This window comes from Taudactylus pleione, unplaced genomic scaffold, assembly GCF_031769625.1.
Source record: "Taudactylus pleione unplaced genomic scaffold, aTauple2 ptg000370l, whole genome shotgun sequence".
In the NCBI taxonomy this organism is placed as follows: Eukaryota; Metazoa; Chordata; class Amphibia; order Anura; family Myobatrachidae; genus Taudactylus; species Taudactylus pleione.
This window is the reverse complement of record NW_028284771.1, coordinates 7,766,375-7,779,351: the sequence shown is the minus strand read 5'-3', so window position 1 is coordinate 7,779,351 and position 12,977 is coordinate 7,766,375. Positions and strand designations below refer to the sequence as shown.

The following is a 12,977-nucleotide window of genomic DNA, read 5'->3' as shown; positions in this document are numbered from 1 at the left end:
ATTTTAATTATCGGGGACAATTAACATCATGAATAGGCCCCTATGTGTGCCCACCCCTTTGCATTAGTGTTTTTCATCTCTAAGCTTAGGGGTTGTAACACTGTGTGCTGCTGAGTACGTTTTTTTGTGTGCATGAGCCCCTTTGTGTCGAGTATACAATACAGCTCCATGACAAGCATATAACATAGTACAATGACCATCATATTGTACAGCCCCACGTACTGTTCTAATTTCCATAATAATTTGTTTACATCTATTTCCTGTGCTATGCATATAACTAGCATTACTTAATCTCAGCTTGGTGTTGATAGGGTCAGCTATTGGATGCAATCACTGCAACTAATTTCAATGCTTGTAATGTGTCACTGTTATCCCTCATGATTGATTGCAAAGAGCACACATTTTCTCATAGGGATCAATGTTCCCTATTTCTGAAGCATTTACAAAAGCAACAGATCAGGATGATGGAATGGGTATGCATGACCGGCGGCCGATCGCGGAAGCCCGACGAGTGAAAATCCAGACGAGGGAAGGTAAGAACACTATCCCTCCCCTTACCCTCCCACCCTAACCCTCCTTTTGTGGTGCCTAACCCTAACCTCCCCCCTGGGGTGCCTAACCTTAACCCCCCTTCCCCGCACCCTAAACCTAAGTCTCCTGGGGGGGGTGCCTAACCCTAACCCCCTAGTGGTGCCTAACCCTAACCCCCCCTCCCTGCAGCCTAACCATAACACTCCCGGGGGTGTGCCTAACCCTAAGTTCCCCCCGTGGGTGTCTAAACCTAACCCCCCCTTCCCCGGGAACAAGCACATACTTACCCGGCCAAGTAGGTTCGGGATTGCAGCGGTTCGGGATGCCAACAACCCGATCTCATTTGGGATATCAGTGCATTATGCCGGGCAGCGGGATTCCGGCGGCGGTATATCGATGGCCGACATCCCGTCCACCGGCAATATCACTACATCACAGGATAATATAGTGCACTGATGTATGAGCTATAAGAGAAATAGGATAGGAAAAGGCATACATACCGCTTACTCATTTGCTCATTATAGTGTGTAAGGTGATGTAGAATATGAATAGCGGAAGATATAACAACAAGGGCTGTCTGCACAGGAGCTTTGCCTGGCACCTGTGAGCTCCACTCTTCCAGTCTAGTCAGGACTGAAGTCACTGCTTTACTAAAGGCTTCCACAAAGCAAGTCCTTATGTTCTGTAGTGAGTCATCTCTGCACGACAATGCCAGGGGGAACAGCCCATCAAATTCTTCTGTGATGTCAAAACAAAACTGGAGGAAAAAGAGATAATGTCATGTTAGTAGACATTCAAGACAGCTTGCAGTTGCTTTTTATATAATATATGATATAATTCCAACTCCTGAGTTCAGCATAAGGTTAGCTTGACATTCAGTGACTGTTAACATTGTATGCCAACAATAGGAAGGCATGCTGGGACTTGTAGTCGACAGCAGCTGGTTCCACAGTGTTCCCTAGCTCTGTTGTAAACAAACGACATCACAAAAATTCTGGAAACCATAATGTGCAATATCTTCTACAAAACCTCTCTCACATGGGAGTGATCTACAATTGTAGGAAAATCATATAAAACACAAAATATTCACAATTAGCAAATGTCTATTACAATGTCATTAAATGTTTTTGAAAGTGACCCTATATATATGGAAAGCCTTATCATTTAAGCAGTGTCAATATAGTGTCTGTGGTGAAATTGCTGGGCATATCGTCATGACTTGAAGTACACTTCCTTTACAATGCAGTGCCAGGCCCTGTGCCTGTATAGTGATGATGAAGTGGGCAGCAGAGACGACATTATGATCATCTGACACCAATTTCTGCTGGAGCTGTTCAATGCAGAAGAAAGGGTCCCAGAGCTGGTACTCCTAACTATATAGAGTACTTTCAGTCCAAAACAAAATTATCTTCCCGCCTCCCTAAGACACCACTTCTCTTCAAATCTTTCTCACCGTAAGTAACAAGAAATTTCTCAGACTACAAAAGCAGTTGCTTTGGTGTCACATTTGACTTCTCCTGTCATAGCCAACTAAGAAATATTTCCAGACCATGCCCTTTTATTAAACAATACTGCTGCACCCAGGGCCGAAGCCGGGCTGGAGCTCACTCATGAGCTCCACCTTCCAGCTCCCGCAGTGAGTGAAGGGAGAGACATCATGACGTCTCTTCCATAGCCGAGCTGGATGGTGGGCGCAGGAGCAGGGATTCGGGTAATTGTGTGTATCTGTGTGTTTTATATGTATGGGGCACTACTACTGGGAACACTGTATAAGGGGCACTACTACTGGGAGCACTGTATAAGGGGCACTACTGGGGGCACTGTAGAAGGGGCACTGCAAAATGTGCATTACAACAGGGGGCATTGAATAAGGGACACTACTACTGGGGGCACAGCATAATGTGCACTACAACAAAGGGCGTTGCATAAGGGGCACTACTACTAGGAGCACTACTACTCGGGGCACAGAATAATGTGCACTACAACAGAGGGCACTGCATAAGGGGCACTACTACTAGGAGCACTGCATAAGGAGCACTACTACTGGGGGCACTGCATAAGGGGCACTACTACTAGGAGCACTGCATAAGGAGCACTACTACTGGGGGCACTGCATAAGGGGCACTACTACTGGGGGCATTAAAGTGCATATGGAATGGAAAGGAATGTTCCCAGAGTGACGAGAAACGATGATGTGTCATGTTGAAACGTCCCCATTTTTCGGTGGTCACGTCCACTTTTCAGACGCACGCGCATAGTGGGGGGGGGCTCTGTTTTTCATCTTGCCCTAGTTACGCCACTGATTACATATCATGCCAGGATCAGATCACAGGCTTCACATAAAGCTCTATAAAAACCCTCTTTATAACAGCTTACCCTACTCCTATAGCTGTCTCATAATCAGGGCCTGCCTTACCCTTTTCTTTCAAGTATGTATTTGTTCTGTCCATATTGTATGTCTACCTTGTTATTAAGCTTAAATCTATAATACAAGTCTTTAATGAATTTATCATGTTTTATCTAGCAAGTGCATATATAACTATAATGAGAGCAGATACATCTACAAGTTTACATATATATTCTGCTCTGTATGAATTGTCACTTTAGAAATTAATCCATATTCTGATAATTTAATATTTTTACATTCCTAGATGATGTTATAGACATAAAGTTCCATTCGGGTTGGCACACAACGTGGCAGCATCTGTGGTCTTCCACTGCACATGTTGCATGCGCCAGAGGCGGACATACGCATCTTAGCAGATTTGTTAGGCTATTCAGAATAGAATGGAAGTCAGCTGAATCTGCACTTGTGGCTAAATGGCTGCAAATAGACAGCAATGTTGCGTTCGTATTTAGTATAAGTTTGTCTTGGGCAAGTCCTCCTGGGCAAGTCCTCCTGGGCAAGTAGATGGAATTGCTGCATTTTTAATGGCAAATGTAAACAAAATATCTGGCCCATTTTGAATAAAGGTATTGTATTAACTCCAATTTCCCTTGCAAGCAGGTCCCTCTTATCCCTTTGCCTGTCTGTTATTACCCAGTAACGTTCTGTTCCCAATTGTAAATATGCTAGTGTATATTATAAATAAATGTTAACAAATAAATAAGCACGTAATGTTGACTTAGATGCGGATGCTTTGTGTATGACTATGAAACAGGTCCATAGACAAATCAAAAATATATTTTAAAGTTCATATTTGGGGGTTGAGTAATAGCTAAGAGCAACCTCGTTATGGGTACAAAATCTGAACCTGTGCAACCCATATTTTGCTGGGGGCAGGAACGAGGATGGGGGGGAGGGGGCAAACGACACTATATAGACAAAAGTGATTGGACATTGACAGCAACTAGATCAACAAGAATTTATTGACATCAGTACTTTATAGGTCCACCACGCGGAGTGATTACTGCAGACACCATTCTTGGCAAACTGTCCACAAGTTCCTGGACAACAGCAGGCGGTATGTTTTGTCATTCTACATTAAGTGCAGTGACCAACTGTGACACTGAAGGTCAAGTCGGCCTAGCATGTACCCATTGCTCCAATTTGTCCCAAAGGTTCTCAATGGAGCTAAGATCTGGACTCTGAGCTGGCCAGTCCATCCAGGTTACCAAATTTTCTGCATACCAGTCCAGTGTCACCCTGGAAACATGATAGGTGGCATTGTCGTCCTGATAAAATCATTTGTTGTTTCCGTAGAACTGCAAGTGCATGGGCCTCCCTACAACGTGTTCTTGTCGAAAGTTCATTAGTGGACATTTGGATCTCGTGTGCAATGATATGCATTTCGCTTGCCCGGGGGTGTGCATTCACTTTTGTCTACATAGTGTACACAGCCCTACTTAGAGTTGTAATAGGGGCACAACCTTGCCCATCTGAGAAACCTGGCCAGTTTATGTGTACAGAATGCAGCATGTACCCTGCATGAGTGAGGAGCAGCAGCTGACAGCTTCACAAATTTCTTCTCTGTCAGCCTCTGGTGCCTTCTGTGGGCATTATATACATTTAGTCATTACCTCTGTGTTTTAGGTGCCTGCTAACCATTGGCAGCCAAGGTTTTCTTAACATTGCACCGGCTCTCTTTACATAGTTTTTTCTAAAGTAATTCCAAAACAACCCAATGTGGGCATGCTCCATGTTATGCAGATATCAAATGACAATATTAAATGCTCTGTGAATCTGCATATATTTTGTGCTTTGCAAATGGTCTATATTGCCTCTTTTAATGCTACAGAATCTTTAGAAGGTGATTAATGCATTTGCTATCAAGTTTAAGTTAAATAAATAAAAGGATGGAGGGGAGAATCAATGAAACCAACATAATTTCTTTGGTAGATTTTTGGCACTTGCCTTAGCAACTTTTTTTGGCCTCTGTTTTTCTGAAGTGGCTCCATAATGCTCATATGATTCAGTGATGTGGACAAGGCTCATTCGGGACCCTGCAGCGGTTGAGAACTCCTCACTGTCTCGCTGCAGAACACAAGCGGTCACAGCTTCCATTTCACCAGTTAGACCAGGCAGCAGGAAACGTGACAAGTCTTTCAAGTGGTTCCTCCAATCAAATTTCAAGGTCGGCTACAACACAAGGTACATATATCACCAATATTTAACAGTTACTGCCACCTACAGTACATAAAGGGAAAGCATTTGTTTTGTGAGGGACACCAATATTTATGAGAATACAACATTTTAATTTACAAGGAACCAATGAAATCAGAGAAACAGAATAAAGTTAAGGGGCGGATTCTACGTTGGGAGCAAATATGATAAAAGGAACACCTGGACAAACCATGTCGCACTGCAAGGGATACAAATGCATTAATTTGTTTTTTCTTGCAGGGTAAATACTGGCTGCTGTTGCATGTAGCCCACAATTTCTAGACAGCTTTATTTTTACACTGTAATTTAGATTTGAGTTTGGAATGACCCTTTCAAATCTAAATATCTGTATACAGTATTGTATAACTGCCCCACCTGCAGTGCAGCATAGTATTACCAAGGAGTAAAGGTACTTGCTTTTTTGCTTTACTCCCAACCAGGGTTGCCGACTTTTAGCTCCCTCCTCCCGGGAAAGAGCTGTCGGCCTTCATCAGCAGGGGGCGTGGCCAGGTACGTGATGCAAACCCGGGGACGGGGCATGGGCGTGACATTGCGATCGCCGAGAATAATGGCATTGTGAAGCAGGGTGGCGGGGAAACGATGACGCGATTCAGTGCGAATCGCGTCACCGTCCCCTCCCCTGCTGGGTTTTATATGGTGATCGCGGGGGGCAGGCAAGTCGCCGGGGACCGGGAGGCTTGTCTGCCTTTCTGGAGGGGCGGGAGCGGCACCCGATTTTCGGGAGGCTCCTGGCCGAATCGGGAGGATAGGCAAGTATGCTCCCAACTCTGAATCTGAAGCCGTACTGTACATCTGTATGTATTATTAACGTTTAAACATGTTAACTAGAAATATAACATAAAGGAAGGAGACAGTTTTCTGAGCTTATATGATATGCTGCAGACAAATAAATCACTACTGTATCACTCCTATCAGACTTTTCACCAGTTCCACAGATTCAGAGGAACCCTTTAGACACACCATTTTATTACAGCTGAACAGCCTTCCTCATAAAGCCCACCTCTCCTCTACCCCTCCACCATATATCCTTCCCAGTTCTCCCCTTCCTATTAGCATGTACAGATGGGCCCAGCTAGTTTGTTGCTCCATAAGCCATGTAGCGCGCCATGCATCTCACACCACACAGTACGCCTTGAGTCACGCCACACAGAATGCTTCGTAACAGAACATAGTATAGCACTGGAAAAAAAGTCATAGCATGTAATACAACATTTTGTCCACCAGGTTTCACTTTTCCTAAACTACACAGGTCATGCGTCACATTTTCCAATGCATTTTCTATATCACCGCCCGATGATTGGCTGACAGAAGCAGTGATCCGCTTTTAATAAGGCGGGATAAATATTCACTAATGCTCCCCAACTATCATTTGCGTCTGTTGAATGCCGCCGAACTCAATACATTTTCCACAACTTCATACCACCTGGCATTATTATGCTACTTTATGCCACTGGATTGCTGATGCACTGTGTGCTCAAGAAAATGGTGTACGGCGCTCCATGCAGTACCCACATATCACCCTGATAGTCGCGCTATGGCGTATGGAGTCTCATTGTACTGCGCATGCCCAGTGGAGCCAGTCGGGAGTGACACAGTGCATCAGCACTAGGCTGATGCACTGTGTGCTGTACACAACAGGTGCGGCTTTCGACACGGCTGGCGTGTATGGGCTAATGGTTTGGGTAAGCGCCTTCTAAGAGTGGGCGTTCCGGGTTTGAGACCTGGTAGGGGACATTTTTTTTTGTTTAAATCTTCACTACAGGACTTGGTGGTGTGTGAGTTCTGTCATTTATACAGGTATCTGTGTTGACCAAAAAGACGCACTCCCAGCATTGCATAAAGACCGAGCAGTTGAAGTTCAGTATACTTATCAAAGCCTACTGTACTCAATACATTGTCCACAACTCAATAACACCTGGCATTTTTATGCTACTTTATGCCACTGTACAGCTGATGCACTGTGTGCTCAAGAAAGTGGTGTGTGATTCTCCATACAGTACGACACGTAGCACCCTGCTAGTCATACTATGCTGTGGCCTATAGAGCCTCATAGTACTGCACATGCCCAGTGGAGCTGGACGGGAGTGACAGTGCATCAGCACTAGGCTGATACACTGTGTGTTGTATACAACAGGTGCAGCTTTCAACATGGCTGGCGTGTGTGGGCTAGAGGTTTGGGTGAGCGCATTGCAAGCGTGGGCGTCCCAGGTTTGAGACCTGGTAAGGGACATTTTTCTTTATTTATTTTTTAAATCTTCACTACAGAAATCACTTGGTGATGTGTGAGTTCTGTCATTTATAGAAATACATACAGTACAAACTAGCTGGGCCCATCTGTAAGTTCTCCTGGGCAGGACCCTCTTCACTTTTGTTCTTCCCCTAGCATTATCCATATCACTGGTGCTGCAACCTCTTGTCTTTTTTTCCCCTGTCACCGACTGATGCTTGCCCACATGTTGGATACAGTATCAGATGCTGAAATTATTAGAATATCTACCAATGCTTAAAAGACAATTTGTAAACATTATTCAACAAACAAACAAACAAATTATGATTCATCAATTTGGGTTGTTTACAAGTACTATTGTACTGAATAAGGAATGGAGGGGCAGCTGGTGAGCCCAGACTAGTAGCTCTTCATTTTATTTGATACAGGTTGACTGCATTATCCTACACCATAATTGCCAACTCTCCCTGAATTGCAGAAATCTCCCTGACTCCCTGGAGAGTCCAGCAATCTCCCTGATTGCACCCCATTACGTAGCTGTTATATACTAGGCTAAAAATAAATTAGATATATAGACATTCAATTAGGATTATTAGTTTAATTTCCCAGCATTGGTTAAAAGGCACAGCGATGTATCAGTGTGATTTCATCAACAAGTTGATCTTACTGAGCAACAACTGCTGCTTTGGGGCTCATTTACATTTGGATCAAGTCAACTTTATGACACGCCTCTCAGGCGGAACAGTACACGTCCATTTTAAAACCATGCACATTGGTGTAACTTTCACAAGCAAGGCACAAGGCAAGTATGTCGTACACACAAAGTAAATAGAGCTTTTTTCTACAGGGAGACAACAGAAAATATTATACCAATTATTTGTAAATCATCTTAATATCAACTGTTGGAAATAAAGAGAAACAAGTGTGTTATTCATTTTTAAATAATCTACTTTAAATATAAATAATATTTCCAAGTATGTTGACCTCAATGCTCAGGTACAGAGGACAATAAAGAAAATCCAGCGCAACACATAAGTATCCTGGAAAAGTTAAAGAGTCTTCTATTATTTGCATATATTGTTTTAAAATAAACTTTGAAACATTTTGATATACAACTAAAAATAAGAGTACACACATTACCATTTCCTTCATCAGCAAGGAACTCTCATCCAATATGCAGCTTTCATTAGCTTTCCCGTCACCGCAATCCTTCTTCACAATTCCTACACACAAAACAAACATGATTCAGCACAGTAAAGAAGAAATCATAAACACAACAACACAGATCAGTGGCGAAAGTAGTGGCGGTGCAGCCGGTGCCTTGCACCGGGGCCCGCTGTGGTGCAGAGGCCAATAGCCGCCTGCATCCAACAGCGCCACTGCATCTGCTGCCAGTGTCCCTCGGGCCCCACAGTATTTAAGTGTAGTGTGGGCCGCAGTTAGAGCAGTCTGCACTACACAGTAACAAACACACCGCCGCCACTGCACAGGATGTAATGGATTTATAAGAATACTACCTTGTATATTTCATAATTTTTCCACCCACTGGTCCCCCGGCCCTTATCTAGCAAAACTATAAGTATCCCAATGTCAGGGACCTCTGCAGTTCTTGAGTAATCAGCCCAACTTTGTGGCTGGCAGTTGCAGCTCTGTCGAATCCACCCCTGTGTCAGAAACAAACATAACACGTCTTACAACTCCTCTTTCCCACTGTTGTCAGAAATGGGTAATGGATCCAGAGAAATACTGGCAGGAGTAATACTTTAGAACTGCATTGGTATCTAGCATTGGAGAAAAAACTACTTACAAAAAGGCAATCCAAGGATATCCATGGTTGAGCACAGATGGTTAAATCAAAAGACTGAGGCACTAAATACGTCACCTGTGCCTAAGCATGTTTATCTTTAAAACTTGGACCATTCGGGTGCCTGCCTTGAGGACCGAGTTTGGGAACCTCTGCCCTAAGAGAACAGTAAAATATCTGCGTAAAACAAATCGAGAAAGTGTGTCTGTCGGTCTATCTGTCTGTCCATCTATTTGTCTTTTATGCACAGCCAGAGTTTTGGACCTAGCTCCACCCAGTTTGGCAAGGTGGTGTATTTTGACCAGAATTAGGTTTTTGCCTAGGTTTGAATTTCGTCACGGCCACACACTGTCACACAATCACTAAAAATGGGTACACTCTTAAACTACACTGGTTCCTTGGCTGGCTCCAGTGGAAATTCCCAGTCTGCCAAAATCCTGTGAGAAAGATACAAAAGTATCCTTTTAACTTCAGTCTGAGCAAACTTGATGACTCATGCAAGCTCATACCAAATCTAGAGCCTCTGGGTCTGCTTGCAAGGGTGTAACTAGAACTTTGTAGACCACATATCAAAATCTCAAAAGACCAGCCACAAACCCCCCCCCCCCCCAAGTATAAAAAAAACATACGTTTGCACCACACAGAGCCCATTCATGTTATGCCACACAGAACCCATTCAGGTTATGACACACAGTAGTACCCCTTATGCACACAGGAGTAGTGCCCCTTATACATTATGCCACAGTAATGCCCCTTACACATTATACCACACACAGTGATGCCCTTTACAGATGATGCCACATAGTAGTAGTGCTCCACATAACACATTATAGTAAACAATAGTAGTGCCCCTTATACATTATGACCCCCCCAACAACTCACCTCCCCGTTTCCCTCCAGCAGCCTCTTGCCTCCCCCTGTGTGCCATCAGCAGCCAGCAGGTGTGGATTTGGGTCCGGATCGCCAGTTAATTACATCTGGCGCAGCGACAGTCATGGACAGCTGCAGCAATTTGAATCTGGAGACGGTAGCCAATCGGAGCTCTCGGACTGGCAGCCAATCTGGACCCGCCACTGCTGATTGGCTACCAATCCACGAACTCTGATTGCCTCGCGACCGGCGGTGCGGTTTCTTCAAGACTGCCTGCCAGTGTGCCACCTCTAATCAGCTGGCGAGCCCACATCAAATCAACACCTCTGACATCTGGGCCTCCCTCGGAGGCCCTGACTGGACCGGCCCACCGTGTGTGCTACAGTAGCAAAAAAATTGCTCAACTGCATTCAACATCGCTAGCATGTGCGACTTAAAAAAATGGGGTCCTACCTGACCATTTCTGGGTCCCATCATAATTTAGGCTTTATACCTCCCCACATGCCACCACACTTCCCCACATACCCCTAGAATGCCCATTTGATATCCCCAATAGAATCAGTTTTCTACATAGACAATATGAGGACTGCAGTCTGCTGTGGTAGTTAAGGGGCCTATCCATTAGCAGATAAAATTAATGATTGAACTATATATCGTTCAATCATTCATTATATCTACTAATGGATAGGCCCTGAACGATGACAGATGCGCACTCCCGCAGCCGATAAATCGCATCTATCATCTCTCCAACATGTTGGTCAATTATCGCATATAGCTGTACGATATTAGCAATATCGTGCAGTTTATATGAGGTAAACGACGAATGATAAAAGATATTAGCAGCAGCTACAGAGCACTGCAGAGAAAAAAATCCACTCCCTGAATGATGTCATGCGATATCGTTCATCGTTTGCCAAAATCTGTCATGTACATGACAGATATCGTTCAGCACAGCCACCGGAATTTTCAAGGGATATCTTTTGTCTTTCATCGCTCAGAAATACATCTGCTAATGGATAGGCTCCATTTGTCTTCTGCAGGAGATTTCTGTGAAATTTTCTGCATTAGACTGTTTTTGCATAGTGGTGATACATAAAATTATGCAGAAACTTAAAAATATACCAAAAAGATTTTTTACTCTTACCTTTGAACAAAAATGCTCAAAGAATTCTCTGCTTCTAGCTGTCTACTGTTCTGTCTTTTTTTCTGTGTGAGCTGGATTGGGGCAACTGCGCTCATACTGCAGGTCCTTATATAGCTCCTCGTCTTCTTGATGTGTGGGAGGCAGAGTTGGGGACAGGAGAAGGAGGTGGGGAGCCGGAGACAGGAGTAGGAGGTGGGGAGACAGGAACATAAAGAATCAGGGAGTCAGAGATTCTAGGTGGAGGGGAGCTGGGGACAGGAGTAGGAGGTGGGAAGCCGGGGACAGGTGTAAGAGGTGGGGAGTAGGGAACAGGAGTAGGAGGTGGGAAGCCTGGAACAGGAAAAATCTGGGAGTCAGAGAGTATAGGTGGAGGGGAGCTGGGGACAGGAGGAGTAAGCAGGGACAGGAAAAGGGGCTGGGTGCCAGGTATTAGATGTGGAGGGGAGCCATGTACAGGAGGAGGTGGAGGGGAGCTAGGGACCGCAGGAGTAAGTAGGGACAGGAGAAGGGGCTGAGAAGCCGGAGACAGGTGTAGGAGATGGGGAACAAAGAACAGGAGTAGGAGGTGGGTAGCCGGGAACAGGAGTATGAGGTGGGGTGCAGGGAACAGGAGTAGGAAGTGGGGAGCAGGGAACAGGAGTAGGAGGTGGGGAGCAGGGAACAGGAGTAGGAGGTGGGGAGGAGGGAACAGGAGTAGGAGGTAGGGAGCAGAGAACAGGAGTAGGAGGTGGGGTGCAGGGAACAGGAGTAGGAGGTGGGAAGCAGGGAACAGGAAGAATCAGGGAGTCAGAGAGTATAGGTGGAGGGGAGCTGGGGACAGGAGGAGTAAGTAGGGACAGGAGAAGGGGCTGGGTGCCACTGAGTATTAGATGTGGAGCGGAGGCAGGGATTAGAGGCAGAAAGCCTGGGACTGCTAGGACCAGACGCGCTGCAGTACTCTCCATCCTCATTCACAGCGCTATTCTGTTACTCTGCCCCCCTGTCCAGCCTGCTGCTGGCTTCTGCTCCTCCATGTGAGTCTGATCTCTGCCTCCAAACAGCCGGAGGGGCAGCAGCGCATGATTTCCTTCAGCACCTTCAGACCCTGTTTGTATTAATAGCAACACTGCCATGCATTATTTAAATAAACCCCCACCACACTTAACCAGCCCCCACCCGCAACCACACCAACCCCCCCTCCTCCCCTCCGGGAGGCCAGGCCTCAGTCTACATGCCGGGGCAGTCCACAACATTCCTCACGTATGAGCTGCTGCTGGCGCCACCCCTTGTTATAGTCCTCCTTGTAGCTGGGCCAGGGGAGACATCAATCACCTACCCAGGACTCAGGGAATTGGCTGGCAGCGAAGTGCGTCCCTGGGGACCATCCCATTTTGAAAAAGTGAGACCCCGGGCCTCATTTGGGGGTAAAATATGCGTTATAGCGCATATTGGCGATCACTGGGTCTATTGTGTTTCAAATATTTTTAATAATAATAAAAAATAAATAAAGTTATGGAATAATACCAGTACCAATACATGTGGACCAGGAAAAATATACTCAATGAAACAATTTATCACTATCATATCATCAAGCTTTATCATATAGAATATAGTTATACTGGGTTTCGGGATACAATCCTCAGTCTTTGGTCAACTTTATTTTTAAAAATAAATGGCATGGGATTTGGAGATCACGTGTCTAGCAGCCCCTATTTCAGTTCTGATCACACCTACTATAGCCGCTTGCACAAATAGAAAACTTCTAATCCCTATCAAATCCTTAGTGAAAATTTAAGAT

The 12,977-nt window shown here is 45.0% G+C and overlaps 1 protein-coding gene across 5 annotated transcripts in view; it reads right to left on the bottom strand.

The window, feature by feature from the left end:
• Positions 1 to 12,977, bottom strand: part of KIAA0825 (KIAA0825 ortholog) — a 473,150-nt gene that overhangs the window by 366,592 nt on the left and 93,581 nt on the right. For all 5 annotated transcript variants that reach the window (XM_088444682.1, XM_088444683.1, XM_088444681.1 and 2 more), the window contains 3 exons: positions 8,523 to 8,605; positions 4,886 to 5,110; positions 1,032 to 1,288 (listed from right to left, as the gene is read on the bottom strand). In XM_088444682.1, the coding sequence (XP_088300808.1) occupies positions 1,032 to 1,288; positions 4,886 to 5,110; positions 8,523 to 8,605 (565 nt within the window). The remainder of the gene's footprint in view (positions 1 to 1,031; positions 1,289 to 4,885; positions 5,111 to 8,522; positions 8,606 to 12,977) is intronic.